The sequence below is a fragment of the Amblyomma mixtum genome, chromosome 2 (genome assembly GCF_055824585.1).
Source record: "Amblyomma mixtum isolate Tamu chromosome 2, ASM5582458v1, whole genome shotgun sequence".
In the NCBI taxonomy this organism is placed as follows: Eukaryota; Metazoa; Arthropoda; class Arachnida; order Ixodida; family Ixodidae; genus Amblyomma; species Amblyomma mixtum.
In genome coordinates, this window is record NC_143013.1 from 10,271,023 (window position 1) to 10,298,015 (window position 26,993).

Sequence of the window (26,993 nt, forward strand, 5' to 3'; positions counted from 1 at the left end):
TCGCAACCAATTTTATTATTATAATCTTATTACTAGCATCGGACCAGCCACACATCTTTCGCCGCAGTGGCAAGGTGGGCCGGCGTACTCCAGTTATTGTGGATACTCCGGTTTTCGTATGTTCCAGCAAGTATGGTTACCCGCCATTGATGGTTGAGGTAACGACACAGCTGCTTGCCACTTTGTTTTCGTCGCGTCCTCGAGGTGAAAGCCACCTGAGGTTCTTCTGCCATAGCACCATCGCCACCATCGCAGAGCACATGGGTGCCTTTTGCATTTCATCCCGTGGATGTCGCGGACGAGTGCAATGGCCATGGCCAGTAGTGGGCCGCGGCCCATCACTGCCATGCGCCACGCTTAATGAGTGGCCCTGTTGCCAATTGACGCACCGCAACTGTAAGACGACAGAGCGACGTAAGTTGTCCCGACACATCTGCTCTGCGAAAAGACTTGAGGACGATCAGCGCATCCCTGTGCGCGAGGAGTGCCGCTATTACATGTAGTTGGCTCTATGGGCAGTTCTGGGTGTTTATCATAAAGTTCAACTGTCAGAAAGTGGGAGTGTGGTCGTAATCAGCCGATATGACGAAATTTCACAAAAGTTCAGCCGTGGCCGCTTTGACCTTTCTCATGGAATAATAGTTCTCTATCCCATGCGGACTCGGTGCCCCCAAAAGAAAACACGCGAAGACACGCAGCTCTTGCACCCTCAACCCGAAAGAAACGTTCACAAGCGGAGTCCAGTGACACTTCGGAGGGCACGAGCCGGCATCCGAGGCGAGAGGGTGACACGATGAGTGAGAGGGTGGGCCAAACCAGTGCCCGGTCGGACCCAACAACCTTCCCTTGCCCGGCAAGACTCTGCGGCGCTGGTCGGAAGGGGCGTCGCTCAGCTTGTTTCGGCAGGGGATTAACGCGAAAGGGGAGAGGGGGAAAGGAACCACAAAAACCGCCCCGAGCCGCTTTGGACAGCTAAAAAGCGGGCCCCCGCCGCCGGACATCGCAGTAGCCCCGGCCGACGGTGTTATCCAGCTCGCCAAGAACTCTCTCGGCCGCCGACATGTGCAGCAAACAGCTCGCGTTCATCGCAATACTCGCGGTCGCGGCCAGAGCCTTACCGATAGCGGATCCCAAGACGGATGGTACTGTACCGATCAACATCGATCCCGCCATTCAGCCGGAAAAAACTGCGATCCACTCAGGAGAGAAGACGCCTATCATCGCTGAAAAGATACCGTCCACATACGCTGACAGTGGAACCGTAGTCGCCACCGCGACTGGCGTCGGAGACGGCGCCAAAGAGGAGCCGAAGCCCTACAAGACGCCCGAAGTGGATCCGGTAAAACCTGTGGACGGTCAAGTGGTCCCGGAGGTGGATACAAAGGTGAAGGGTGAACCAGTCGTAGTCGGAGATGTCAGTGGTACCTTCCGAGAACTTCCAGAACCGGAGCCCAAGGAAGAGAAGATCGACCCTCTGCCCGTCCCCGACAGTGGCAAGGCGCCAACTCTTTCGGTAGGGGACATCGACACCAAGGACCCGGTTGAAGGCCCCAACCTGCACAAAGTGGAAGGAGGAGTCGCAGATATCGAAGGCGCTCACGGCGCGGTGGTCCAGGACAGGGTCGAGGGGGCGAAGCCGTACGAGGCTAAGGTGGAGACGACAGTCGTGGAGGAGGGCGTGACGGTGGATGACGAGACGACGAGAGATGAAAAGGTTCCGGATGGCGTGGAGCAGTACGGCTCTGTGCTGGAGTTCAGCAAGTACGACACTAACGGCGACGGAGTCATTGACTTCGATGAGTGGAACATTATCCACGGTGGCCACGAGAAGATCACAGGCCAGTTCCATGCCGCTGACATCAACGGTGAGTCACATTCCACGGTGTCACAAACAATTCATCGCTGAGAAAAAAATTCACGAGAACAAAGCTATTTAAAAGAAAAATTGCCTGTACAGTAGATGCACACACGACAGGAAGCGAGACATACAGAACCTCACATACCGTGAGGCAGACGAAACGCTTATTAGCACATCATCTTCGCCATTCTGTGTGCTTTGTAGCATCGTTTTCATGAACCGAATCGCTGGACTCAGCGCCTGTGATAACTGTTAAGCCTAAAACTTTTCAGCTACTTGTGTGGATTCCGCTAGCGTTTTTGAGAACCATACACCATTTCGGTTCTCTCACGAAGGAGAAAATAATATCTTCAAATTTCTCTGCGAATATTTGGCTCCATCCCGTATCAACTAATGCGTAATTGTCCATTACAGCGCTTTGCTGAGTACAGTTAACCTCAAAAATAAGCCTTAGTTCACCACTCGAGACTGTTTGGCTTTGTCCAGATTTATGTGTAGACAGCCGCGGCTGATCTCGCACGCTGCCGAGATTTATAATACCGAATTGGTGTCTTGCACCCGCTTACGAAAATGGAAGGAACGACGTACATCTGTGTGATTATACTCCTTTCATTGTAAGCTCCATACAACATTTACTTGTCAAGCATTAACACCTTTTATTTTGCCTATTGCAGGATAACTTGTTTTCAGTGGGTGTGTTAGGCGGGTCTGCGACTTCATAGCATGTTAGCAAGTTCGCGCGATTGCCGTTAATCCCGCATTGGTCGTCATTTTTCTACAACTTAATCGGCACAATTGCAGTTTGAACTACAGCCCCACATGCAATTGCTTTCGTTCGGCCTACTGCAACCAAGACTCAATAATTCGCATTTCCCTCTCAGGTGACAAGCAACTGGAGCAGACTGAATTCCAGGGTGCCACGTGGTACCACGACGGCGATGACGTAGCCAGAGACGCACTGATGCTTGCCATCGCCGAGCAGGCAGCGTCCACTGGGGGCGGTGAGACAAACCATGCCATGACTGCTGCAGCTATGCCTTCCACCGAATTTCGGTACATCGTAGACGATGCCGAAAGCAGCGCCCAGGGTGTCCCGGTCGTACCATCTGAGCCAGTCGACGTCGTTGTGATTCCAGAGAAGCCAGCCGCGCCAAGCGTCAACGTCCCTGTAGACGTTGGCAATGTCAAAACCGTCGAAGGCAGTCCGGCCGCAGCAGTTCCTACCTTGGACGTCGTGGAACCTCAACCTGTCGCAGCAGTTCCTACCTTGGACGTCGTAGAACCTCAGCCTGTCGCTGCAGTTCCTACCACAGACGTCGTGGAACCTCAGCCTGTCGCTGCAGTTCCTAGCACAGACGTCGTGGAACCTCAGCCTGTCGCTGCAGTTCCTACCACAGACGTCGTGGAACCTCAGCCTGTCGCGGCAGTTCCTACCACAGACGTCGTAGAACCTCATTCTGTCGTAGCAACGAAGGAAAAGACGGAAGTTCCCCAGGTTCCGGAAGTGGTCAAAGACGTTCAGCCCGCAGAAAAAGTGGAGCACCCCAAGGTTCCCGCCACTGCTGTGGTCGCTGAAAAGACACCCGCTGAGCCGGCCCCTCTGATCTGACGCGGTATCGTGGCAACGGTACTAAAGCACTGCGCGTATCATGCAGCTCACAAGACGTCACTTCGCACAAAAACGCACATTGTCGTTTAGAGTTACTGGCATTAGGTGCTTCGGAAGCCGGGGATCACATTTCTTCGAGAAATTAGCTGGGACTTAAGTACCTATCTCGTGCTCTCTTTAGCCACGCAGTTCATTTAATTTATTGCTCCTTCTCGACGTTTGTCTTCTCGGATCTCAGCAAGTGTTTGTCAATCGCGCTATTTCTTGTGTGGGGGACTGCTCTTTACGACTACGTGCTTTTGGTATTAAATGTGGAAGGGCGCAATGGATGAAATGCTGTCGCGCGTTGAGTGTTTGTACTTTGTTTTTTTATGTTATAAGTAATAAATAACGCTTAAAAAGCGAACAGCGCGCATTTCTTTACTGTGGATGCGTCCCTGCGGTACTCTAGCCTCATTCGGCCCTAATAATTTTCTGCACGTTCTTACAGGGCTTGTTTTATAACTGAGCATACGCCGTTCCATAAGACCATCCGAGTGGCACCGCAGATCTTGAGTCATTTTTATTTTTCTTCAGGCCTCTGATTTCCGTCCTGCAGCAGCAAGACTTAATTATCACGCAGCTCACGCTGGATCAACTGCAAATGTTTAACACTACGAAGGCACACGTCAGACAAACAAAGCGCTGAAAATGCCCCTGTCTGTTAGTCCGCGCTCTTTCAGCTTTTCTGGCGAGCAACTTTCATGGTGTAAGCCTTTAATGAGCGTCTTATGGTTTCGCACTGCGCTTGACACAGCTTTAGAATGCTTTCAACGCCAAGCATTCTGCAAAAGGGAAGCGCCAATGTTGATCGCGGCCGGTCAAGATATCATTTAGCTGCTTCAGTTCAAGCATAACCTAGCTGCGATGTGTCGCTAGATTACGCCTCCGTCATCCTTGCATAAGGCCTCCTTACCCTTACACCCCTACTTCAGCAGACGGCAACGACGCAACACATTTGACAAGCCATTAGGAAATGTCTAAACTACACTGCGGGGTCTCATGAGCACATATCGCCTGGCGTGATGGCTAGGGCTTTGCAATCACGAAACTGATAACGAAATGCCTCTTCGACGTTTTGTCACATACTGGTACATATGTTCGCAATGTACGAGATCGAAAATGACTAAAGTTCCACACACGAGTTCGGTACGAACTATATAGATTCGACTAACTTAACGGCACCGAAATTCACTGCTCAGCTTGCCCCTCATTCGATCGCTTGTTAGAAGGGACACAAATGGTCATGCGCGGGTCATCATTAATGCTTGGACACAGAGCACGATACGAAAGACAGGGAAGCATAGAGGAAAACACGTGCACTGTGGTTTCCTGTCCTCCGTGGAGTCACGCTGTGCGTCTAAGTACGAGCCTTTACCAGCTAGCTCCGATTTCAGTTTTCGTGGCTCTTTTTCATCCGCTCAGTCAGCAGTCGGCGTCGATTTCGGAGTTGCGGAGACATCTGATCAGTGCGTTCGCATTAAGTTCTTCTTGCTTCCGTTTAGAAGGTACACCCTCGGAAGCTGTTCTAACAATCTCAGAAATTTTTCATGACGATGTCACGAATGAAACTGTTAAAGTCACGGCACCATACCGCCTCAAACATGGCTGCAGCAATGTTGCTGAACGACAACTAAATAACCGGAAATGTCGAAGAGCTGCAGCACGGGGAGACTGAACTACCGACTGATAGTCACAGCACTGAAAGACAGTACCATTGAATTTCACAGGCCACAATCTCCAAAATTTAAAACATAAGTTTTTATTGAGTCAGGTGGCGGCCGATTCGGCAATATTTAGCAGAGAACCAGGAATAATATCACGGTGGTTTTGCACTTGTTGGTAAGTGGTAATAATGAGTCGTGACCTCCACAATAGCGGAAAGCGTTGTCATTCAGGCGGCTTTAGGGAATCTAAGGTCTTGTCCAGCTCAACCAGTTGTGATCCTGACGGATTCCACACCCACCTTTCAAATGTTAAAACGCTGGTTCCCTACTGATGCCTTGTCTCTTAGCTCTTTACGTATGGTTCACAACCTGCACAGCAGAAGCTTCTATATTCGTTTTCAATGGATGCCCTCACACATGGGTGCCATAGGCAATAAGGTGGCGGACAGTCTTGCCCACACAGCGCTCTCAGGTAATCCGCCAAGAAAAATCTCTCAAGATGCCAGGAGTCTCTTCAGAGCAACGGTGCTCAGACAATTCAGTATCCTGTGGAGTTCACCCAACAAGCCACGCGTGACCAAGGGACTAAAAAAATCCCAAGCCACGTTACTCCATCGCATTTGCACGGGCTCTGCTCGTACCCTTGCGTGGATGCATAAGGCGGGCCTGGCTTCGTCTCCGCTGTGTTTCACCCGTGGTGTGTGAGGGGATATAGAACATTATGTGCTGTCCGGGTTACAACGCGCAAAGGTGTGTGTTGTTCGCTCCCCTCAAGAGTACGAACCCGTCACAGCTCCCTTCAGGACATTGTCTACCTGCGCGGAGAACAGTCATATAGAAAGGAGACTTCACGCCTTCTTTTAAAGTTCTTCCAGGACTCGGATCTGGACTTCAGACGGTAACAGCAGTAGTTGACCATTGACTATTAAGGCTAAAGCCTTTAATGCCTCATACTGTCGTGACCAAGAAGTGTTAGCAAATGTGTCCGCGTTTCGGATGTATGCCTTATATGGGCATATGCCAATCAATAGCCAATCGATACTTAATCGGGTGCAATCAAAAGACATCGGAACATGATATAAAGGTTTGGTTTGGTTTGTTGTGGTTTAACGTACCGAAACAATTCAGGCTATGAGGGACGCCGTAGTGAAGGGCTCCGGCAATTTCGACCACCTGGGGTCGAAATTGCACTTGAAATTGCAAATTAACGGTGCACTGACATCGCACAGCACACGGGCCTCTAGAATTTCGCCTTTCTAGTCAGACCACATAAATTAATAAAACAGAATCAGAAATTGGTCGAGTTGGGGAATCGAAACAGGGTCTCCGGAGTGCGAAACGAGCACGCTAACCACTCCGCCATGCCAGCTAGATGGCTTGGAATGAACAAAGGCGCGTCTAGCTAATATGGCGTCTTGGTTCTCTCCCATCTTCCTCCCTTCCCTTACGGCGAGGTTCAGGTCTCCACCGAGATATGCGAGTGAGATACATTTATTTTCCTCAAAAACCAGTTTACCGTCCAGCAAAGCGTAGAGCCGAATGGGAGATGGCGTTCTCTGGACTCCCTGGAAGCGTTGCAAGACGCTGTCGCGTCCCACCAAGAGTCGAAGCTTAACATCTTAACCCCACATCAGTGACACAATTAATCAGCAACACTGCGCTTATGGCTATCGCCTCACCGCACTTTAGGTCAGCAAAGTGCCCCCCTGAATTTTTATTGGTGGTTGTGTGTACAGCAATGATCAGCAAGGTTTCAGGTACGCACGTGCCTGATTTGTGGACCTTATTTAACATTGAAGCGTCCCTACAGTGGAGCGATTGCCGGCGGAATCCGCAGGGCCAATGCCACCTGTACCTTGCAACAGCCTCAACTCAAGAAGGTTAATTAATATAGGATATGATAAATAGCTTTTCGGTTAAGATCGTGTTATATAAGCATAGTCCAACTACTGCAAGTCACCAGGCGTCTCCATTAGAATTCAAAAGGCGCGGCAAAGTCGGTGTAACGTGCACGTCATACGGAGGAGCGCCTTCTCTTGTCGTGAAGGCGTTCTATATAAAGGGTAGACACCCTTACGCTATGCATTTACCAGAGGGCAGTGCGTTGCAGTGTTTTGCCGCCTCAAGAATGTCATAATTAAAGGAAATAAGCGGGATGTGGATGTCTAGCGGCTGACGTCGCTTCAAGGGCCACTGACCAGGGTCCAGACATTTTTTAAAAACAAGTCCACTGCATAGATGAAGCATCGAAGATAACCTCTGCAAAATACTAGAGCCATGCGCGCCCCGAAAAGCTGCAAAAATTCAAATCAAAGCCCGCTCGTTCTTTCCTTCAACAAAAACGACCGCATCCCACTACTCCGAACCCCCTTGACGTCATGGGGGTTACTTTCGCTAAAGGCACTCCATTGGTGCATCGTTCTGACTGACGGGAGAAGGTTGGGCGTAGCCTTGGCGTCGCGTCGTCTGCACAACGCTTTCCGCAGCGCCTTTTGCTCTGGCACATGCCTACAAATCCGCATGAAGAAACAACAACAAAAAAAAACTGCGGAGGGAGCGTACGGGGACAGCCTTGAACCCTAGCCATAAAAAGTAAATAGTAAAACTGAGTGAGTTGGTTCGCCCCCCCGCCGTGATCACGTCACGAGACGCTCTGCATGCGCGCTCCCTTCTCAGTTTTTTTTTCTTCTACGCAGGCCCCCAAAGCAAGGTTTTAATTGCTAGTGCAGCAGAGCCTTTCCCTCGCTCGCCCACTTGACCGCTCCGCACACACACCGCTTATCCTTCGTGCATCTTGCGTACGCCTTGACTCCAATGAATGACACGGGCTTTGGTGCGGAGAAAAGACACAAACACGCATGGAGAAAAGCAAACGGGCGGTTGCCGGGTCCGCGCTTCGCCGTGTGTTTCGAACACAACCGACTTCCGCACCTCCACTCGTGAAACGTGGGGAGGCCTAAAAAAATTAAAAGGTGGCTCGCTAACTGGGAATGACAAACAGATGTATGAAAGGATGCGCTCGCTAACAAGTCTAGCGGCGAAACACCGCGAGGAGACCCAAAGAGCGAAACAGAGAGGGTGTTAGGAAACCCGCAGCGCCCCCCCCCTCTCCTCGAACAGACCCAGTAGCAAAAACCAAGAAAAGAATTCTATTGAAAGCGGGGCCATGATGTAGACATGATACGCACTCCACAGACACCACGCCTCCGGCTAACATCGGAGAAGGAAGGGGTGATTGTGCCTTGCCGAGCCTACTCGACGAGGAGCGGGAGAGAAAAATCTCGAGGAGGGAACGGAAGGAGAGGAGGCTCGCTCCAAGAGAGGTAGAGTGTTTTCGACCAGAGGGTCGTCACCAGGGTGGTCACGGGCCCTTTAACATGTCTACGTCATGGCCCCGCCTTCAATAGAATCCTTTTCTTGGCTTTTGCTACTGGGTCTATTCGAGGGGAGGGGGGGGGCTCTGCTGGTTTCCTAACACCCTCTCTGTTTTGCTCTTTGGGTCTCCTCGTGGTGTTTCGCCGCTAGACTTGTTAGCGAGCGCATCCTTTCATACATATGTTTGTCATTCCAGTTAGCGAGCCACCTTTTCATTTTTTAGGCCTCCCCACCGTTTCACGATTCACGAGCGGAGGGGCGGAAGTCGGTTGTGTTCGAAACCCACGGCGAAGCGCGGACCCGGCAACCGCCCGTTTGCTTTTCTCCATGTGTGTTTGTGTTCTGTGTGTTTGTGTCTTTTCTCCGCTCCAAAGCCCATGTCATTCATTGGAGTCAAGGCGTAAGCAAGATGCACGAAGGATAAGTGGTGGTGGTGGAAAACATTTATTTACACATGCACTACTGGAGGTATTGCATGAGATGACCCAGAGGGGGCCAGCCCTTACAAGTACTAGGTGGAGGTCCCTAGTTCGGGACCCCAGTGGCGTCGGCCGCCGCCCGGGCTCGCGCGACCAAGGCCCGTTGGGCCTGCAGGTCAGAGCAGCCGAGCAGGGTCGCCTCCCAGTCCTCCCGGGTTGGGTTGGGGTGAGGGGGGATAGCAGGGTTGGAGGGGCAGGCCCACACCATGTGGTAAATGTCCGAAGACTTCTCCGCACAGTGCGGACAGCTGCCCGAGAAAGAAGGGTCGAAGTGTTTGAGAGCTGCCGGGCACAGCAAAGTATTGGTGTACAGGCGAAGCAAAAGCCGCTCCTCCGCCTTTGAGAGACCTTTACACGGGCGGGGATAAAGACCATGGCCAGATTGATAATGTAAAACAATGTCTTTAAAGGAGTAAGCGGGAGTGAATTCGAGTTCCTGATCGTCGGGGTCGGAGGGGAATGTCCGGTGAGAGAGCGCGCGGGCGGCGGCGTCAGCTGCCTCATTTCCCTCAAGGCCCATGTGAGCAGGAGCCCAAACGATACGCCGGTGCGCGGGGTCCCCGGTGTAGACGCTGTTTTGGAGAATGCGGTAGGCTAGATATGGTACCCAGCCCTGCTCGACGTTCCGACATGCCCCTCGCGAGTCGGAAATAATTGTTTTTGAATTGGAATCAGATGCAGCCAACGCAATGGCGACCTCCTCCGCGTGTGTTATGTCACGGGCTCGGAAAGTAAGGCCGTTCACTGTTTTGGATTGGTGGATGACTGCGGCCGTGTACCATCCCCCGTGGTGGGGGCCGGAGGCATCCACGTAGAATACGCCGGGTTTCGATCCATAGTGGCGGGCCAGGGCTTCCGCCCGCGCCAGGCGCCGGCCATTATGGTCTTCACGGTTCATGTTCGCGGGAAGAGGGCGCACGTGGAGGGCGCATCTCCACTGGGATGGAATACGTACGCGCTCTTCCATAAGAGTGGTGTGTTGGATGTGCAGTCGGGCAAGCAGGCGGCGACCCGACGATGTCTTTGAGAGACGTGTGTATTGGTTGGTCAAGTGGGCTTCCCGGAGCTCCCGAAATGTGTTCACCATGCCCAGCCCCAGGAGGCGCTTGTTGGAGGTGTTCGCGGGGAGGCCAAGAGCTCGCTTAATAATTTTGCGGAGGATGACTTCGAGTGAATCCTCGTCTTGCTTCCGCAGGTGGAGGTATGGAGTCGAATATAGAATTCGACTGGTTACAAATGCATGCGCCAGCCGCAAGGCGTCCTTACATCGTAACCCCCCGCGCTTATTAGAAACCCGGCGGACCAAGCGGCCCACCTGGTCCCCCACCTGACGGAGTTTGGCCAATGTTGTTTCTGACCGTCTGTTTTGATGTATGAAGAGCCCCAGTACCCGGACTTCGATATTTTCAGGAATTGGACCTGTCTCAAGAGACAATGAAATTTTGGCTGTGCACTTTGGTAAAGGGCCTATGTGCACAAATTCAGACTTTTGGGTGGAGCATTGGAGGCCGCAGCGGCGAGCATAACGGTCCACTATGGTCGCCGCCTCCTGCAGGTTGGCCTCAATGTCTCCAAGGGAACCCTGTGTAGCCCACAGGGTGATGTCATCGGCGTACAGCGCATGCTGCACACCGGCGACAGCGCCCAGCTGGGCCGGTAGGCGCATCATAGCCAAATTGAACAACAGGGGAGACAGCACCGCGCCCTGGGGTGTACCCCTGGTTCCTAAATGAAAAGGGCCATGTTCTTTATCCTGGACTCGAATGTAAGATTGTCTGTCGGTTAAAAATTGCCGAATGTATTGAAAGGCGTTTTTGCCGCAGTTAGTTTGAGAGAGGTGGGTGAGAATGATCTCGTGGGTAACGTTGTCGAATGCACCCTTCAAATCCAAGGCGAGTACGACCTTGTCATTGTGAGGGCATTCGACGGGGTCGAGGACATCCCGATTTAGTTGTAGCAGGACATCCTGTGCAGATCTTTGTGGGCGAAACCCGAACATGGTGTCTGCGAAAAGGTGTTTGGATTCCATGAACTCGGACAACCTGTCACGTACCATCGTCTCCATGAGTTTGCCCACACAGGAAGTCAGAGAGATGGGGCGGAGATTGTCCGTGTTGATGGCCTTGCCAGCTTTAGGAATGAAGGTGACCAGGGCGGTCTTCCACTCGATGGGGAGTGGCACTTCCCCAAGCCAGATTGAGTTAATGTAATTCAATAAAGACAGGTATGCCAGGTCGGGGAGGTTGGCTAACAATTTGACTGTAATTTTGTCCCGACCCGGAGCGGTGCCGCGTTTCATTTTTGCCAGGGCCGCCCTCAGGTCGTGCAGCTGGAACGGTTGATCCAAAAGAAAACATTCGACAGAAGTCTGTCTGGTTGGGAAATTTAATGTTAGGAGAAGGTAAGTGACGCCAACCAAGTAAAATACAGGAAAAACACGACGTTTCGGGACCGGCTCGGCCCCTTCTTCACGGTGTGACTACGGGCGAGCGCAGCTTGGCTTTTTAAGCCCCTGTGTGGAGGACCTGCGGGTCAATGGCCGCAGCCCATGGACGTAGGATGAGGGGAGAGTCCCCAGGGAACGATTAACATTCTCTCGTGTTTGCTGTATGTGCCACGACTCGAGAAGAAGCCTCCTGCGTGGGTTAGCTTCCGTTTCCAATACAATGGTGCTGTCGAAGTCAATTGGGTGGTCACACCCTTCACAGTGTTCGGCCACGGCGCTGCGTTGACGATTCATGTGACGGACGTCCGCTTTGTGTTGGTTCATCCTTTCCGCGAAGTTCTTCGTTTCCCCTATGTACGACGCCGGGCAGACGGAACACGGAATTTTGTACACGACGCCCTGGGCCTTTTCTCTGGGCTGCCGGTTTTTTGGGCGGGGGAGAAGGCGACCGATAGTGCTGGTCGGTTTGTGCGTTGTCAGCACCCCTTCTTTTCCGAGAATGCGACCGAGCGTCTCGCTCACGCCTCTCACGTAGGGGATGCAAACACGTTTCCGCTTCTGGCATGCGTCTGAGGAAATAATAGACCGGATTTTGTTTTGCCTTTCTTGTTTCCTGATAATGCGCCGGATGAATGAGCTTGGGTAGCCGTTCTTTTGGAGGTCAGAAATGACTCGGTTCTTCTCCTTCCTTTTATCTTCACTTGAGGAACATATGGAGTCGGCTCTCTTCAGTAATGACGTCACGACAGATGCTTTGTGCGGGATGGGATGGTTCGAATCGAAATGTAGGTACCGTCCTGTGTGGGTTGGCTTCCTGTGCACCGAGGACTGCAGGCCTTTGTCGTGCCTTGTAAGTAGGACATCCAGAAAAGGCAGGCTGCCCTGCTGTTCATGTTCAACAGTAAATTGTATGGCCGGTTCAACTGAATTTAGATGACTCTGGAGGTTTTCTATCTCTGAGGTTTTCACCACACAAAAGCAGTCGTCTACATAACGGAGGAATAACTTTGGCTTGGGATTAAAGGAGGAGAGGGCCCGGCTTTCGACGTCTTCCATGGTTAGGTTAGCCACTGTGACTGAAATTGATGCCCCCATAGCAGTTCCGGTTGTTTGCTTGAAAAATTCTCCGTTGTAGGTGAAAAAGGTACTGCGCAGACAGAGGTCGAGAAGGCGACATACCTCATCGACGTTGAGTGGAGTTCTCTCGTGCAGCGTTTGGTCGTTTTCGAGTGCGCGGCGAGCAACGGACACAGCAAGGGGAACCGGTACGCAGGTAAATAGCGACACCACGTCAAACGAGACTAGGCTTTCGTCTTCCTCCACGGTAAGGTTCGAGACAAGTTGGACGAAATGCCGCGAATTCTGTACATGCGTGGGTGTTCTGCCGGCGAGCGGCGCCAGTACCTTGTGCAGGTAGTCAGAGAGACGTCGCAGAGGAGACAGGGTGAAGTCTACAATTGGCCGAAGGGGGACGCCAGGTTTGTGAGTTTTAGGTAGCCCGTAAAAACCTGGAGCTGAGCCGTTTCTGGAGATGAGGCGGAGGTAAAGCCATTTGAAATCAGGATGCCGCTTGAACATCTCTGCCAGGGTTTTGTTGAGTGTTGCCTGAGTGTTTGAAGTCGGATCCTTGCGAACCTTCTCATACGCCCCACTGCTCAAAAGGGCTGACGCCTTCTCCTCGTAGTCGCGTCGGTCCATCACCACTGTAGAGTTGCCCTTGTCTGCCGGGAGTATGACGATGTCGGTGTCGTCCCTGAGACCGCGTAGGGCTTTTCGTTCCAGTTGAGACAGATTGCTCGGAAATTTGGGGGGTACCTTGGCGATGACACCAATCGCTTTCAGGCGGACCTCTTCCCTGACGTGCGGCTCCAGGTGCTGGATCGCATCTTCAACAGCCGCGACTAGTTTTGGGAGGGCGGGACCAGATGATATGTTGAATCCATGTCCTTTTGCGAGAACAGAGGATTCGGGCGGTGTTAAGCGACGGGAGGAGAGGTTCTTCACAAAGCCAGAGTTATGGGGGTCAGGCTGTTTCTTCTGCCGCTGCTGTAGGGCAAACAACTTCTTGTTTTGACACTCACGATGTTTGTTGGCTGCAGTGGAGGCCGCTTCCATGGCAAAGGCGTCCACCCGCGGGAAGAGCTCAGGCATCCTGTGTTCTAGTTGGCGGCGCGCGAAGAACCGGTCCAGCTCCTTTTTGCGGAGAACGGAATGGCACTCGTGTATCCGCGCACTTAATAACTGTTGCTCCGTTTTGGACACCAGCCGTAGGCCTTCTGCGGTGGTTACAGGGCGCTTTAGGCGAAGGCTCACGGGTATCACATCCTTTTCCTTGCAGGTCTTGTTGAAGTTTAGATGTGTCCGGAAGACAGCAATACTCTTGGTGATGTTGACGTATCGCTTCACTAGCTGCATGGTCTCGATGCCGAAGTCTTGGCGTATAGACTCAAAAGAAAACATTCGACAGAAGTCTGTCTGGTTGGGAAATTTAATGTTAGGAGAAGGTAAGTGACGCCAACCTCAAGTGAAGATAAAAGGAAGGAGAAGAACCGAGTCATTTCTGACCTCCAAAAGAACGGCTACCCAAGCTCATTCATCCGGCGCATTATCAGGAAACAAGAAAGGCAAAACAAAATCCGGTCTATTATTTCCTCAGACGCATGCCAGAAGCGGAAACGTGTTTGCATCCCCTACGTGAGAGGCGTGAGCGAGACGCTCGGTCGCATTCTCGGAAAAGAAGGGGTGCTGACAACGCACAAACCGACCAGCACTATCGGTCGCCTTCTCCCCCGCCCAAAAAACCGGCAGCCCAGAGAAAAGGCCCAGGGCGTCGTGTACAAAATTCCGTGTTCCGTCTGCCCGGCGTCGTACATAGGGGAAACGAAGAACTTCGCGGAAAGGATGAACCAACACAAAGCGGACGTCCGTCACATGAATCGTCAACGCAGCGCCGTGGCCGAACACTGTGAAGGGTGTGACCACCCAATTGACTTCGACAGCACCATTGTATTGGAAACGGAAGCTAACCCACGCAGGAGGCTTCTTCTCGAGTCGTGGCACATACAGCAAACACGAGAGAATGTTAATCGTTCCCTGGGGACTCTCCCCTCATCCTACGTCCATGGGCTGCGGCCATTGACCCGCAGGTCCTCCACACAGGGGCTTAAAAAGCCAAGCTGCGCTCGCCCGTAGTCACACCGTGAAGAAGGGGCCGAGCCGGTCCCGAAACGTCGTGTTTTTCCTGTATTTTACTTGGTTGGCGTCACTTACCTTCTCCTAACGGTTGATCCAGCTCAACGTTCTCAGAACCTGCATAAGAGTACGCCGGCCCGTGGGGGTCCTGTGTGGTGCACAAGTACTGGTCCCGGAGCTTGTGCGCCAATTGAGTTGTGTTGCCCTGAAAGCTGTGTATTGCTCTTTGGAGGTGTTTTTGAGTTTCCATGCGTGTTTGCGTTGGGTCAATTAGGGCGCGAAAGAGCCGCCACGTGTTCCGGCTGGACATTTGCCGCGCGGCCGTATTGCATCGGGCCACCCAGTTGGAGTCGGCGAGTTGGGCCGCATACTCAGCCGCTCGTTGAGTGAGCTCGGCGATGCGAGCTTTAAGTTTTCGGTTGTGCTTTTGCCGGCGCCACCGACGGACGAGGCAATGCCGGGCCTCCCAGAGGTGGAGCAGGTGGTTGTCCACATCCGAGACCGCCTCTGAGAGTTGAATTTGAGTTTCGGAGGAGCGAAGGCAAGAGACCAAATGTTGTGACCAAGACTGGTAGCCTTGCTCATGTATGGGTGTGGTAGTGTTATAATTTTGCCTGAACTTGGTCCAATCTGGGAGTCGGGCTTGCGTTGTTGGTCGTGCGAAAGGATGGGTCCTAATCATTGTGTTCAGGAGGCAGTGGTCGCTGCCGAGGGTTTCCTCGGTGTTGACCCAGTCTGCATACTGAATGTTGCGGGTGAAGGTCAAGTCCGGACAGGTATCCCTAGTCACGGAGTTGCCGATACGAGTTGGGTGGACTGGGTCAGTGTGAAGAGTGAGGCCCAGCGTTGACGCAAGCTCCGCCAACTTGCGTCCCCGCTTCTCTTCACGACAGTAACCCCACATCCGAGCGGGAGCGTTGAAATCGCCCACAATCAGGAGGGGGTTCCGACCCGCAACTCTCAGCGCGCGGCTAAAGAGGTCCGCGAATGATACATTCGGCAATTTCGGATTGCAGTATACGTTGAGTATGTGTAGCGGTGCATCCTGCTTGCGCAGTGGGAGGAGGGTCACCATTACATAGGAGTATTCAAGTTGTATGTCTAAGTCGACCTGGTTGGCTGTATAATTTCTATGGACTAATAGACAAGACGAGGGGTCCTGCTGGAACGTCGTATAATTTGTTAGTGCGGCGCCTTTCCCTGGCTCTTGGAGGGCAACCACGGCTGGCAAATGCTCAAAGGTTGAAAGGAAAAGTCGGAGGTCGGCCCGCTTGGAACGGGACCGGAGCCCCCGACAGTTCCACTGAGTAATCGTAATGGGGGAAGCCGATTTGGAAAGGGGGGAGCGCCTACACCGGGGGTGTCCCGCCATGCTCAGATTTAGAGGTGAGAGGTGGAAGTGAGGCTGCCCCCGAGCCAGATACCAGGGGCTGAAGCTCAGCACCTAGAGGGGGGCAGCTGTCTTCGTCATCGTCAAGGTCATTTACTCGGCGGGACAATCTGGAGGGCCGACCAGATACGTCCTTAAGAGGACCGGCTCTGCGAGAAAGGCGGGTGTTAGTCGCGACGTGTTGAGCGATCATAGAGGGGATAGCCTCCATGACTCTAGCGATGAGGCGTTCCATCGCTGTCTCCAACAGGGAGTCAAATTTGGAATTTAGACGGGCTTCGAGTTCGGCAAGGGAAGGTTCCAGAGCCGGCGTCGCCGCCGTCTCGCTCTCCATAGCGTCCGTGTCGGAGGTACTAGGGGGAGGGGGAGTTGTTTTAGCCTCTAAGGCTTCAATTTTGGCAAGTAGCATCTCGTTTTGTGCCCGGAGAGAAGCTACAATGTTGTGGAGCTCAGCGTCAGCCGCCGAAGCGGTGTGTGTGCGTAGCGGTCAAGTGGGCGAGCGAGGGAAAGGCTCTGCTGCACTAGTAATTAAAACCTTGTTTTGGGGGGCTTGCATAGAAGAAAACCAACTCACTCAGTTTTACTATTTTTTACTTTTTATGGCTAGGGTTCAAGGCTCATTCCGCAGTTTTTCTTGTTGTTGTTGTTCCTTCATGCGGGTTTGTAGGCATGTGCCAAAACAGAAGGCGCTGCGGAAAGCGTTGTGCAGACGACGCGACTCCAAGGCTACGCCCAACCTTCTCCCGTCAGTCAGAACGATGCACCAGTTGAGTGCCTTTAGCGAAAGTAACCCCCATGACGTCAAGGGGGTTCAGAGTAGTGGGGCGGGGACGTTTTTGTTGAAGGAAAGAACGAGCGGGCTTTGATTTGAATTTTTGCAGCTTTTCGGGGTGCGCATGGCTCTAGTATTTTGCAGAGGTTATCTTCGATGCCTCATCTATGCAGTGGGCTTGTATTTCAAAAATCTCCGGACACTGGTCAGTGGCCCTTTTAGGCGCGCTCACACTGGCGGGAAAACGCACAACGCAGAACGTTTTTCGCGCGCCGCTTCCCGCGCAAGCCGGTTCTTCTCCCGCAGACAGGCTGCTGTGCCGTCCCGCGGAGCGATGGGTCTGGGGCACCGTGGTCCGGGGGCTATTTTTCCCGTGACGCTGCCGAGAACAGCCAATGGGGGCCTACTGTGAACCGTGACGTCGGTCCCAGTTCAGTGACCCCGTCGGCGGAGGCTGCGCGCGTCCTGCGGGCACTCGGCGATTATTTTGCCCTCCCTCAACGCCTCCTCTCTCTACATTCCAAGACAACCGCAGCGAGAAAACGCGCGCAGTGTCAAGCCTGTTTCACATGCAAGCGATAATGCTAGCGAATCCTGTCGCCGCGGCGGAAAAACCTGTTTTGAGTCATCGCTGCGATGCGCGGCGAGGTTTCAACAAGCTGGAAATTTTCGCTGCGACGCTCCGCTCAATTGCTCAGTCGCTTGCATGTGAACCGGCCTTGAGCGTCATTCCGAGGAGCTGCGACGCAGCGGCGCCGTTGACGCTGCGCCGCTGCGGGAAGTTTCCCGCTAGTGTGAGCGCGCCTTTACGCGACAATCCGCCCGCTCATTCACCACCTCTCGTTTGCACAAAGTGCGTGCATGCGTTGTCTTTCTTTTTATGCGAAGCATATTGCTAGAGCTACCACTCACGCCGTCGCCGTGGGACCCCCACGTGACACCGTGACGTCACACCACGTGACATCGGATGAGAGAGCCGGCCTCCACCTCGCGCCGTCGCCGTGGGACCCCTAGCCGTCACGCCACGTGACACCGTGACGTCACACCACGTGACATCGGATGAGAGAGCCGGCCTCCACCTCGCGCCGTCGCCATGGGACCCCTAGCCGTCACACCCGCGCATTCCCGCGCATTTCGAACGCGCGTTCACACTCGGTGTAGGTGAAACGCTCGCTCCACCGGGCAGGCAGACGCAGGGTGGCGTTCCTCCCTTCCTGTACGGTGCGGTTCGGGTGTCCACCGAGATGGCAGAGAATTACTGCGCCATATCCTTTCCTCAAAAAGCGTTCGATTCCGGCCGCGGCGGCTGAATTTCGATGAAGGCGAAATTCTAGAGGCCCGTGTGCTGCGCGATGTCAGTGCACGTTAAAGAACCCCAGGTGATCGAAATTTCCGGAGGCCTTCACAACGGCGTCCCTCATAGCCTGAGTCGCTTTGGGACGTTAAACCCCAATAAACCAATCCAAAACAAAAAGCGTTGCGTTCAAAGGGCAAGGCATCGCGCCGAACGGGTGGTGGCGTTCCGTTCCTTGGACTGCCTGGCAGCGCGACAACACGCTGTCGCGTTCCACTCCTAAAGGCGAAGCCAAGCGAAGCTCAAGCGTAATTAGCAGTTATTTAGTATGCAGTCATTAATCAGTAAGTAGCAACTAATTGGTAATTTGTCATTATTCGTCATCAATTATGCCTTGCCCGGCCGCGGCGGCTAGAATTTCTTTGGAGGAGAAATTCTTGAGACCCGTGTACTGTGCGATGTCAGTGCACGTTAAAGAACCCCAGGTGGTCGAAATTTCCGGAGCTCTACACTACGGCGTCTCTCATAGCCTGAGTCGCTTTGGGACGTTAAACCCCATAAACCAACCAACCATCAATTATGTGTGACGTCATCCAGTGGTGACGTCACCAGTGTCACATAGGCAAAGTGGTGTGGAAAACGCTTTCGCCTCTACGCACTTTAGACAGTCAAAGTGCCCCCTGAATTTTTCACTCCGGTAAAGGTCAAACGTAACTGCGGCCGGGTCACGCGAAGGCTTGAAAGTGCGAGTAGTATTGCTTTCGCAATAAAACTGCAACGGGTTTCAGTCACACGAAAACTCAAGGTGGACCCGCAACAACGGTCTCGCCGCAAAGTCTTTCGTGCTTACCCCGCGCGTACCCCATGATACCAGCGTGAATTATTTATTTTTTATGCCTGCTGCTAAAACCACGTAAATGAGTCCGAGTCCAGTGAGAGCTCGCGCGGCGGCTTAGTGGTTACTGCGTTCGGCTTCATGAGCACGAGTTCAACCCGGACGCGGCGCTCGCACTCATTAAAGACGGAATGCAAAATATTTCATTGTACCAAGATTCCGCTGAACGTTGAGAACAGCAAGCAGTCAAATCAATCCTCAGCCCTCAACCACAACGCGCCTTATAAGTCCAATGTCACAGCTAACAGAACGATATGAACGCATTATACTGTTCTGATGTCCTGCTACAGTTGAGGTAGGTGTACCTTACTGAAATTTTATCGTGTTGTTGCTTATTACCTCATGAAATATGATGATGATGAAATATGTGTTCTCTTCTCGTTCTTTTTTTTTTCGGCTTCCTCAAAGCCTACTGACCTTAATCATTGGTTTGTGAAATTCACAAGGATTCGGCTTTGCTTTTCGTGTTCTACGGTCACTTTTAATTGTGATCACAAACCAGTTCTTAGCCAATCCTCCATAGATATCCGAAATCAATAACTAGGTGCCATTCGCCGCGGCTAGAAGACGAAGAGGCAGAAGCTGGCCCTGGACGACGCAGCGCTACAAAATTGTAAGTTCCTACGCCTGCTGTAAATTAGCGCATGCCTGCCTAGTTTGTAGCTTTCGCGACCTTCGGGGAAAGGAGCCTGGTCAGCCGCAGTATTGAGGCTCAGGCGTGGCTGTTAGGAAGCGGGTCGCCCAGTAAGTAAAAGCAATGCGAGTATCGTTGCCGAGCACTTGGAAGCACAGCCGTACGCCCTCACTTTATGACTAGCCTACGCGCTCAGTGTCAACGCTGGTCCCATTGACTGCGATTCTATACTCCTAGAAAAGAGGGGTGTCGAAGAGAAAACAAACGATAGGGAAGAGAAAGAACGGAAGAAAAAATAATGTCGGGTAGGCCTAAATGATCTGTCCTGATTTCGCAGTCCATGTATTATAGATGCCAGCGCAACAGTGAAGCGCATCGTGCACTGGACGGCTCCGAATAAATAGCGACCGTGTAAGCTTCTTTAGCAAGTAGAAAATTCTCAGAAGGACGCTTTTCCATTTTCGCGCACATGAAAACGCGGCTACTGCTGCCGGGATTATGTGAACTTACGGTGGATGGTCTGATGGTTCCTCAAACACTATGTGCGTGCGTGTGTGTGAGTGAGAGAGAGTGAGAGAGACTTTCCGGGGACCCATCAGAGGTGACAGGAAGAGGATACGCGCTTTCGCTTCACTGATGAAATTGCGTCTTCAATGCCATCAGAGTCCAATACAGTGCGCATTATAGTGTGTTTAACTGACTCAAAATGTTACAAAATGCGCGCATAAACGTCTTAGCTTAAGCAGCTGTACACATTTACAACTTCGTTAGTAAATTTTTCGATAACTATTAAGTCCTACTGACGTTCAACAGTATAGTTCGCAACATGAATTAAAAGGAGGCCAAAGAGACAACGAGAACACACCGAGTAGGTTTCACTTCTGTAAGCAAAAGAGCCTTGCTCCCCACTCCTCACAACGCAGTAATCGTGGACAATTGTTATGTAAGATTTTAACTCATTTCATTCTTCCCTTTTCAGACATAACAGAGAAGACGGAAGAGCCAGTATAAAAGTGTGTGCACTCAACAATGAGGCGTCACAAGCATAGCCGTCGCACTGAGGTGAGTGTATAAGCTGAGATTTCACCGTTTTTTTTTTCCTTCAAGGAATGGTAAACAATAATTCCGGATTTTCAATAATTGTCCCAGGTTATCAAGTGACGCTTATCTCAATATCAGAACCAAGTTCTGGTATGTCAAAAGAGTGCTTATGACGACAAAACCAGATAGGTACCTTCAAGGCGACAATCCCGGATAGGCTGCATGGAGGAAAGAAAAAAAAAATTGGCAGTGGCTTGCTCAGCTATGCCCGGATACACGTAGCGAGAGGTACGGTATATCTCTGGTACACATCTAGTTGTTTTGCTTATCGTCATGGCTTCGTGTTAGACATTAAGGACGAGACATCTGGTGAAGGCGGCAAATGCTATTTAACTTTATTGAGCCCCCATACCACTACTCGCGCAGTGATGACGCGGTTAAGCGGTGCGCTACTGACCACGTAGGCGGCTGTTTCAAGCCCAGCCACCGGTGCGGCTTGCAAAACCCTGCTTGCTCTTCCCGAGCTCCTGTGATCCTCATTTTTGCACAGATAGTTTGACCAATGAGTTGCGCAATGCCACGGTGGGCAGGTGATGCAGGTGGGCCACCTGTTTTTTTCGTGGGAACGGGAACTCCAATGATATCGCATTAAAAGAGAAAACATGCAGAGGTTGTTTTCCTCTCCTAGGCGAAGAAGGAACGGCAATTGCAATGGTGAACCCTATCTCCACTCCAACCCAGCCGAATGTGTATCACAGCCAGCCCACACACCCCCTGTTGTCCAGGCCGAGGAGGATGTTCAGGTTCCTCGCTATCGGAGCTGCATGCCAAAAAAAAAAAAAAAAACGCGCCAGAAGTTATGTACTTTCGAAAGGGCTAATGGGATTATTAAAGCGAAAGCTTTACTACTTGCACTTTCAAGCCTTTGCCGTGCGACGGCGGTGCACATGAAATGACCTTTCGCATGACCTCTGTGTGACGTCACGCCGAAGAGCTGGGCGACCATCTCGCGCCGTCTGCGAGTAGTGGCGGTGCCACCACCGGCGGCCTTAGATTAGATTGGATTCGATTACATTAGATTAGATTGGATTGAATTCGATTATATTATATTACATCAAATTATATTACATTAGATTAGATGAGATTACATGAAATTAGATCAGATTACATTGGATTGGATTGTATAACCGATGCATCACCACAAGTCTAACCACAAGCACCACCACCAGCTACACTACCAGCTGAACCATGGCGTAGGTACGGATATTGCTTTCGCAATTACCGGGCTTAACCAAGCTAAACCACAGCGAATTTTTTGGTTCATCGCGCAGCGCCGTCGCCTGTATCACTGGCGTGCCTGTCGTCTGCCGGCAGTAGAGTTTCCAAATATTACCTAGAGCGAAAGCTGGCGCCACCGTCTGTTCGAATTTTTTAAAGAGCACTTCGTCCACCACGGGAATGACGGGAAGACGAGGTTCCTTTTTTTTGCGTAGCTAGTGTTGGCCCTAAAACACAGATTCTGTCGTCGAACGTTTCTTTCAGGCTTTATTCTTGCAGGCTGGTTGGTTCATTTCATTTTTCATTTAGTTTGTTTTTAAGGCCCGAAAATGCAGTCTTTTGTCTGCTTTTAATGTTCACCCATACACTTGTTCCTTGTTATTTCCATCAGACCATGCTTGTTGTTACATGTTCACGACAAGGCAAATGTCAGCTAGAAGAGGGCAGTCGCAGCGTTACGATTCGAGAATCCGCCCAGAGTCCGGAGATGCGGCGTTTGGATTCCCAGTGCTGCCGAGTACACTCCGGTTTTCTAAGGGGCGTACAAGGTTTCCCCTGGCCTGGTGTTATGCTTATGTGGGCTACAAAATGGGTCTTTGACCCACCCCGATCAGGGTATATACACGCTAGCCATGGCGCTCTTTGGGCAAGCTGACCTTGCGTCAGTAGATTGAATAATCATTGTCAACAGCGGGCTGCCCATTCATAACCGAGCAGCAGCGCGATCCGACCGTTCTGCACCAACAAAGCACTATAGCTGACCATATCCTCCTCCATTTTTTCGGCGCTTCTTGAACGTACATTTGCGTGGCCGCTGGCTTTTAGTACTATGCATAGGCATGACAACTTTTTCTTTATTTTTGCTTTTTCCTATCGAAGAGGCACTTCAAAATGAGGAAATGAAGTGAAACAGACTTCTGCGAAACGAATACGGCCATTCACAGAATACTTTACTGACAGCATATCGGGTCGAACAAAGCCTTGAAACTAGCCGCCGATACGAACTCTTGAGCTGGAATAATTGAAAGCGTTGCTAATGATGGTTCACTATTTCGCTTAGTGCTCCTCCCTTTTGTACATGTGCAGACCGAGAGGTCAAGTAACTGCGAAAGCTCGGATAGCAACCACCGCGACTCAACGAATCTAACCAGGAAGGTCAAGTACGTCCGCGTAGAAGTGTCGAGAAGAGAACAGGCGAAGCGCTCGAACAGCAGCCACCATAGCTCCACCCCGCCGCCCAGGAAAGTGAGGGACATTAGAGTGGGCCTTTCAAGAAAACAAGCGGCGAAGAGCTCGGATACCAGCGACCTAAGCTCTACGCCCAGGAAAGCCAAGGACGTTGGCGTCTCAAGAACAACGGCGGCGAAGGTCTCGGACAGCAGCGACTCTAGTTCCACTCCTCCGCCCAGGAAGACCAAGGACGTTGGTGTGGGCGGCTCAGGAGCAAGAGCGGCGAAGGGCTCGGATTGCAGTGACCGTCGTTCTACTCCTCCACCCAGGAAGGTCAAGGACGCTGGCGTGGGCATGTCAGTGTCAACAGTGGCGGAGACCTCGGACAGCAGCGACCCTAGTTCCACTCCTCCACCCAAGGAGGACAAGGATGTTGGCGGCTCGGAACCAACAGCGGCAGAGAGCTCGAACTGCAGTGACCGAAACTTCACTCCTCCACCCAACGAGTCTATGGACGTCAACGTGGAAGTCTCCGCACGGAAAGCAGCCGAGAACGCGAGCAGCAGCACCCGAGACTCCGCTCCTTCGCCAAGGGACGTCAATGACGTCAACGTAAAAAGTACGGGGCGAAAAGCGGCGGCGACCACGGCCAAGATGGCGTCCGTGAACGTGTCAACGCCGATGGTGCAAATCACTATCCACAAGCCTCCTCCGTCTCTCTGGTCAAGGCTGTGGAGCGGTTTTTCCTGGCCAAAGGCTTGGCAATTGCCATGGCACGACGGAGCATTCAAAGACCCGAGAGAGCCAGTAACCGAACCGAGTGGCCCCTTCGTTACGAGCCAGGGATTGTCGCTCCCAGAGGACAAATCCATTAAAGAGGGTTCTCCTGCACTGCAGCAAGAATTCGAATCTTCCAAGAGCTCTGCAGAGAGCGACGGCCCAAGTGCAAGTTCCAGTGCAGACATTCAAGAACCTGCGACAAAAAGACGAAAGGTTTTTACATTAGATTCAAACAATCAGTTCAAATCAGGTTCTTCTCGCTATGAACCACAAAGAAGAGGCAGGCATGTCGACGCGGAGGTGGAAAGTCACCGTCAAGCCGAGTTACTTTCGGCACAAACTGAAACTAGGAGCGCTGCTGTCGTACGCCTTGCTGTGAACTCCTACAAGCATTTCAAGTGCCGCTCTTACGCACTGTGTAAGCATCTAAGAGAAGCGACCAATGACATTGGCTTAAGCATCTTCTGCTCGTATCCAGAAGACCAAAACCTGTGTCTTTCCTTATATGGGTTGTCCTTCATCATTGCTTTGACAGAACGCTATTTGAAAGACACGAAAGCCAGCCTTAGAGAAACTCTAAGATGCGGTGCTATGGTGCCCAAAGATGATGGGCAGATGGCGTACTCTTGCAAAGAAGTAGTGACAACTTTTAGACGACGGCTAGAAGAGACCGATGAAGTATCCGTGATTACAGAAACATATCATCGGCCTTCTACCACAGTTAACCAGCAGGCAGGATACAGCATTCCGTCTTTAACGAAGAACATCACAAGCCACCACTTGACTGCCGAGTTCGAAACTTCCGTCGAAGCACCGGCCCAGGGAGTCTGGAACGAAGTTCTGTTCAACACAGCCTGTTTCGAGAATCTCTGGAGGTGCCCCTTCAACAAGCGGTCGACATATGTGGGCAGCTTCCTCAATAACTGGACAGAGAAGGTAAGCTCCCTCCTGTTAAGAGCTTCACTGAGGCGAGTTCAGCGAGTAGCACTATGAAATGAGGAAAGCAACCACTAATAATGAACGAACATTGGGTCCACTTGGGAATTCCAATTGGTGCCACACTGTTTTCAATCACAAGTTTTGATTTCAACTGACTTCAAGAATTCCAACTGGACTCCCAGTTGCGCTCTTCAAGTTGAAACTGTGTTGGTTGAATGCTGTAACACACAGCCGCAATCAAAATTCACTTTAGCGTCTCTCTAATAAAGACTGCAGAGCCTCCAGAGACAATCTGCATCTGTGCATCTTCAAAGCGCCCCACTGCGAGCGACTGAACGTGTTTTCGCTTTCATGTAATCTTTTAGATTGCCAGACTTCCTTTCGACGTGTCACTTTCAATGTGTCAATACGATTGGCTTTTCAGATGCCAACTGGACTTCAATGTCAAATGGAAATCAAACGCAGTCGGTCAGCCACCGCACTGGCCCATTGGCAACACAGAAAACATACCCAGCCAGCTAGCCATAATCAATATTCACTTCAGTGTATCTCTAATAAAGCCTGCAGAACCTCCAGAGACGATCTGCATCTGTGCAGATTCAAAACTCTCCACTAGGACTAAATGAATTTTCACTTCCATGTAAATCTTTTTACGTCACTCATGAGATCGATAAATGAGATCTTTCAAGGGTGTAGTATTTCGGGAGAGTAACAGAGGTAAAAAACGTTCGGACCATCTCACTGCATGGCGATGAGGTTGGCAGAGTTTGCATGTCGTGGACACAAGACGTCCACACACACATGCGTGTGATACCACCCAGAACACTGTACGACGAACGGTTGCATCACTATCTTGATACGAATGTCTGGGAAGGCATGCAATTGAAGGTGCATATGTCGCCGATTCGAATTCCGATCGCAAGCAAGCCTCCGACTAGCACATGACCGTATGATACCACACGGAACGCCGTATGGCAAACTGCTCTGTCACAATGTTTGTGCGAATGTTGGGAGAACTGGCGCCACAAGGGAGCTCAGCCAATGGCGAGTATATATGGACGAACTACATGTACAGGATTTTCTGAAGTGTCGGTGTCAGTTTGCTGTGCGCGTCATACGGCCACTTGATGATGTCTCCCTATTGTTCTTGCCATCGCTGGGATTTTCTGTGCCTTCTGTGAGTACAAACACGCACGCATGCACGCACACACGCCGTTGGCTTTCCTTGTAATGGGACTAGTAATGTTTTCACATTAAAAATGCGTTGAGGAACAGTTTCACAACTTTTTCGTGGTTTTGCGGCACACAAAGTTGGAAACACTGAAATGAATCGTGCCTGCCTATCTTTCACAGGCACTTATCTTGGCATTTTTGTTTCAGGTGACGGTGCTCGTGATGCGCAAGACTTCTGTCCTGCCGTACTCATTCTACCCCGACCGCCAAGTGGACGTCGTCTGCTTGCCTTACGCAGACGATGCAATCTGCATGACGCTGATCGTCGAACGGTCATCGTCCTGTGGCAGCCTCTCGGTTCTCACTCCAGACGACGTGAAGGGCTTCGTCCACGGGGCCAGAGACATGCTCATCACGCTGCACCTTCCCAAGTTCCATGTGTCCACACCCGTCGACGTAAGCGACCTCATGACCCAGATCGTGTGCGCCAACTCAAAGGACCGGTGGATGAGGTTCTTGCACGCGAGACTGGAGACGAGCATCGCGGTGGAGGAAGGAAGCTGGCCCGTGACTTGCACCGAACACGTATCGAGCGTGGGAGATCCCGTGACAGTCGTCGTTGACAGGCCGTTCCATTTCGTCATAACCGACCGCACTTCTGGCTTGATCTTGTGTGTGGGCAGGGTGACATCGTTGACGTGAATGTCTCCGAAGCACCTCGGCTTCTTGAGTGGTTGAGCTCCCGCTAATGTTCACACCTATAAAAAGACAATGTGTCTGCCTGTTTGAACCGCTGACAAGGCACCGCAATAGACAAAGAGCGACAAGCACATGCTGCTTGTCTGCAGCATGTGCTGTGGAATATTCGCATGTGTGGAGTAGCAAACGGAGGAGCTATAGCTACTCCAACACGTTGAAATACAGCTCTACAAGGAAAATTTAAATTAGATGCAACTGAAGGA

At 51.7% G+C, this 26,993-nt stretch overlaps 2 protein-coding genes across 2 annotated transcripts; both read left to right on the forward strand.

Moving 5' to 3' along the window:
- The first annotated feature begins 1,060 nt into the window (after nt 1-1,060).
- LOC149358369 (uncharacterized) lies at nt 1,061-3,642 on the forward strand. The gene is made up of 2 exons (XM_089568827.1): nt 1,061-1,865; nt 2,740-3,642. Exons 1-2 carry the CDS (start codon nt 1,061-1,063, stop codon nt 3,465-3,467), a joined length of 1,533 nt encoding a protein of 510 aa, XP_089424953.1. The 3' UTR covers nt 3,468-3,642.
- Nucleotides 3,643-19,408: 15,766 nt separating this feature from the next.
- LOC149358370 (uncharacterized) lies at nt 19,409-26,832 on the forward strand. The gene is made up of 4 exons (XM_089570427.1): nt 19,409-19,629; nt 20,630-20,712; nt 23,056-24,855; nt 26,239-26,832. The coding sequence occupies exons 2-4, from the start codon at nt 20,680-20,682 to the stop codon at nt 26,731-26,733; spliced, it is 2,328 nt and encodes a 775-aa protein (XP_089426553.1). The 5' UTR covers nt 19,409-19,629; nt 20,630-20,679; the 3' UTR covers nt 26,734-26,832.
- The last annotated feature ends 161 nt before the right edge of the window (nt 26,833-26,993 follow it).